The following is a 4,337-nucleotide window of genomic DNA, read 5'->3' as shown; positions in this document are numbered from 1 at the left end:
CAAGGATAATTTTGTTGTTACCACCAAATTTTATTATTTAAGTAGAAGCCACAGTTAAATTTATGAATTGAAGAACTTGTAAAGATAAAAATGAATTTTCTTTCTTGATCTTTTGGACTGCTAAAATATGGTATTTGAATGTTTCATCAATGTTTAACTTTGCATCATTTCCTGAGTGAATTTATCATTTATTCAATATACCATTGATGTTTTTAATATTTAGTATCTAATAAGAAAATCATAGGAACCTTTGTAATATTATAAATATTTATTTTTTATTACAAAATCCATACATTTCTTCATGGAAAATTATAAAGCATAAAATATTTTTAAAGTACCTCCTTTCACCCAGAGTTCATTTTTCTGTATATCTTTCTATACATATAAGATATATACTTTTTTAAATGAAAGCTCATGTTATACATGCTGATTTGTAGCCTACTCTTTTATTTAATTATGTGTTGTATCTTTCCATTCAATAAGAACAGTATTTTAATATATGTTTATACCTCTTTTTCATGAATGCTACATAAAGAAAATTTTATGAGAGAAATTCTAAATTTACTAACAAAGACAAGACCTTTCAAAAATTTATTTTAAAAATCAGTAGGAATACAGAATGATATGAAATACTCTTTTGATAGAGAATTTTTTCTTTTTTGTCTTTTTATTTTGAAATAATTTCAACTTTAGAAAAACTAAAAGAATAATCCAAAAACTCTACATATCTTTAGTCTAGATTAACTGATAAACATTTGGGAAATTTGCTTAATCTCTTGCTCTCTGCGTTTGTTTGTGTATGTGTGTGCATGTGTTTATGTGTCTATTTGTACATAAATGTCATTTTTTCCCTAAATCATTTGGGAGTACATTGCAGAAATTATGCTTCTTTATTATTTTAAACCATATACTTTAAGAACAAGGACATTCTCTTAAATAACTGTAGCACAGTATAACATGGATGAAATATTTTTCAATATTCAATTTTAGGCTTTTGCCATTGTTTGCTTCATAGCAAGGCTTCCCTGGTCTAGGTTCTAATGCAGAATCTCACATCATATACAGGTATCATGCTTCCTTATTTAGTCTCATTTAATTTAGATCAGTTCTTCAGTGATGTTGACATCATTAAAAAATACAGGCCAGTCTTTTGGGGAATGTCCCGTAGGTTGGGTCTGTTTGCTTCCCCTCAGTTAGATGCAGGTTGTAGGTTTTGGACAGACACAGCACGGAAGTGATGTGTCTGTCCTTCCCAGAGCACCCTGGCAGGGGGTACATGATATTGGTTTCTCCCAGCATTGGTGAAGTTAGCTTTGGTCATTTGGTTAAAGCGTAGCAGCCAGATTTCTTCATAGTAATAGTTCCTTTACCCCTTTGTAATTACAAAGTAATCTTTAGAGAGATACTCTGAAAATATGTAACTATTCTGTTAACCATCAAACTTCACTCCAGTAATTTTAGCATCTACTGATAATTTTTGCCCAAATCAACTATTACTATATGCTGTAGAATTTGATACAGCGTTGTTTTTTAATATTAACTCTTGTGAAATTTGCCTCTCTTTAAAGGATTTACAGCCATCTATGAAAGCATAGGAACTCTCAGGCAAGTTCTCGAAGCCAAGATGAAGCTGGACAAGGATCAGTTACAGAAGCAAATCCAACAGATGCAGAAGCCGGAAGCTCCCATGTGAAGGGAGTTGGGACAAGGACCTCAAAGGCGGTTTTGTCAGTGGGGCTGGGAGCTAGACGCCTCTGTAGCCAAGCTGTTGTGGCATTCAGGATTGTTCTAGTCATGGCGTGCATGTGCCAAGAAATGTGTTTTCATGGGTCTAAATGTTTACCTTCCGTCTTGAAAACACTCTATCTTTAAAAGTATTAAATACAATTTTTACCACTTTATGCCACTTCTCTAAATTTAATGAGATATCCCCACCCCCATATTTGGAAAGGCTTTTATCCCCTACATTTTATGAAGGAAAATACTTAATTTTACTTCAATGCTTGATGCTCTAGCCAAGACTTTACTATTTTGAAAAATGTCATGGTAACTTTTTAAATTAAGAAACTAACGAATTGTCACAGAAATTTGTTGCTCTTCACCCTAAATTAAGAGAATGTCCTGTTAGATTAGAATTCAGCCTTTGAGTCCATATTTGGATTTTATTATTGTTGTCTCTGCATTTCTTATATCGGTTATCTTCTCGTAAATCTCATCTTTTGTAGGGAGAAGGGACTTAACATTTGGGGAAAAAACACCATTTTTATAATGAAAATAGATTAAAAATTGATAACTGCCATATAGATTGCAAATTGAAACGGAAGCTTAAGACAATTATCTAGATAATACAAGGCACAATATTTACAGCAACCACCTAGTTATACCAGGTTTTAATATTGAAAACTTTTTTCAATTACCCACAGCCTGTGTAGTGATAGCCATATACTTAATAATGAAATGGTGGTTAATAGTCTATTACACAGTTGTTCATCATAATAGGATGTGAGGATTTTCAGGCTTTATGATCGCCTCTCTAAATATTTCCAAAATTGGCACAAAGTGCTAAGGTTTATATATACTTACTATATTCTTGTGCCTTGGTTTTATCGCGTCAATGCACTATTCCCTATAAAGTTTTGCAGACAAAATAGAAGGCATGATATGCATCAGAATTATGATGTAAAAATGGGATCCTATGTATTTTTTAAATTCTAAAAATTTTATCACTGTTAAGACATTAATCAATGAGTATTATTAACAAAATAGAAATTCACACTTTTGTATGGACAGAGAATCAAGTTGATATTGCATTTATAACACTGTCAAGTAACTTTCATTTTGAGCAACTTTGTAGACGATGGGTGTTTCATTTTCAATCGCCATATTTGATTAGTCATCGAAAATTGGCACCAGTGCTGTTTGTTCACCTATGTATGTAAAACTGATAGTGAGACACACATTGTCCTAAACTGTGAGGGTGCCCAGGAGAAAGAAAACAGGAGTACTTTGAAAAACTTTTTTTTGTTTGTTTGCTGAGGACTCAGGAAAATTAAAGCGTTTTCTATTTTTAGGATAAATCATAAATGAAATATCTAACTGGCTATTACTGTTTACCCATATAAAATATGCTGCTAAAGTACATAATATTTTACCCTCAATGACTTGACAAAAATTTTTTTTTTTAAATTTGGACCTGAGAAGTCATATAAGGAATATGTCACCCAACACATATTTCCTTATTTTGTCATGAACCTTTGCATCTCTATATAGGAAGACTATTTCCACTTAACAACAACAACAACAACAACAAAAGGTTAATGCTCTTTTGCAATCAGAAAATGAATTTCTTTTTGTGATAGAGTAACCATGTTGTCAGTTCTCCACGTTTAAGCACAAGCCACAGCACAGAGATCCATGGCCCTTCCAGCATGTCTCTCCTCTGGGGTCTCTGAAAAGGAAGAATCAGCACAAGTGACACCTGGGAAGAGGAGAACAGAGGACACCAGCTGGATTCAGGTAGAGGGCATGACATGAGCAGGTGACGCTTGGCTGTCCACTGAGTTGCTCAGGTGCTTCCAATGCTGCCAACTCCATGTTTCAAGCCCCAGCATGGGGTCTCCACCATGGCTACATGTTGCAATCACGTGGGGAGTTCAAAAGCTACTGGTGCCTTGGCCGCCCCCAAATTAAGTCAGAACCTCTGGATGCAGGCATCAGTATGTATCAAAGGCCCCCGAGTGATTCATATGCTGGGGAAGTTGTGAGCCACCAAGCTACACCGTACTCTTATCACCAAAGTTTAAATGAGAATCAGCTTCCGTGTTCTTTCCTTTACCAGAAATTTGCAATAAAAAGAATAAAACTTCCAAATGTATGTGGTGTATGGTTTTTTTAAAGTCTTTTAATGTGAGGTGAAATTTTATTTCAGTCAAATGCCACAGGAAGTGCTCCCCTTACCTTTCTGTGGGAACCCTATGGTGGCTGAAATAAAGTGCTCTATTCCTGGCAGGCCAGCTGGGGACCGGAAAGTTATAGGTAGCTAGCTGCTGTCTCTGGGCATCTGAGGCTGCTGGGCCCATTCTCACCTATGGAATAACGAGAGCTGGCAGTTTCTAGTGTGAGCTGTGTGCCAGGCTGCCACCTTGGTATATGTTAACTCATATCATTATAATAACAATGAGTTGGGTTAACTTCATTCCCCATTTTGCAGACCAGAAAGCTGAGTCACCTAAAGGTTAAGCAACTTGCCCCAAATCCTGCAGCTAGTAAGTGGGAGCCAGGATTCTAACCACACAGCCTACTGCCACAATGTGGGCACCTAACTAGTATGCTACCCT

The 4,337-nt window shown here is 35.4% G+C and overlaps 1 protein-coding gene across 2 annotated transcripts in view; it reads left to right on the top strand.

Moving 5' to 3' along the window:
- The window catches only part of FAM81A (family with sequence similarity 81 member A), a 60,597-nt gene extending 56,727 nt beyond the window's left edge, over positions 1 to 3,870 (top strand). For both annotated transcript variants that reach the window (XM_011363402.2, XM_011363403.2), the window contains exon 9: positions 1,569 to 3,870. In XM_011363402.2, the coding sequence (XP_011361704.1) occupies positions 1,569 to 1,693 (125 nt within the window). In that variant the 3' untranslated portion in view covers positions 1,694 to 3,870. The remainder of the gene's footprint in view (positions 1 to 1,568) is intronic.
- Positions 3,871 to 4,337: the final 467 nt, after the last annotated feature.

The sequence above is a fragment of the Pteropus vampyrus genome, unplaced genomic scaffold (assembly GCF_000151845.1).
Source record: "Pteropus vampyrus isolate Shadow unplaced genomic scaffold, Pvam_2.0 Scaffold85, whole genome shotgun sequence".
NCBI lineage: Eukaryota > Metazoa > Chordata > Mammalia > Chiroptera > Pteropodidae > Pteropus > Pteropus vampyrus.
This window is presented reverse-complemented; position numbering and strand designations above follow the sequence as displayed.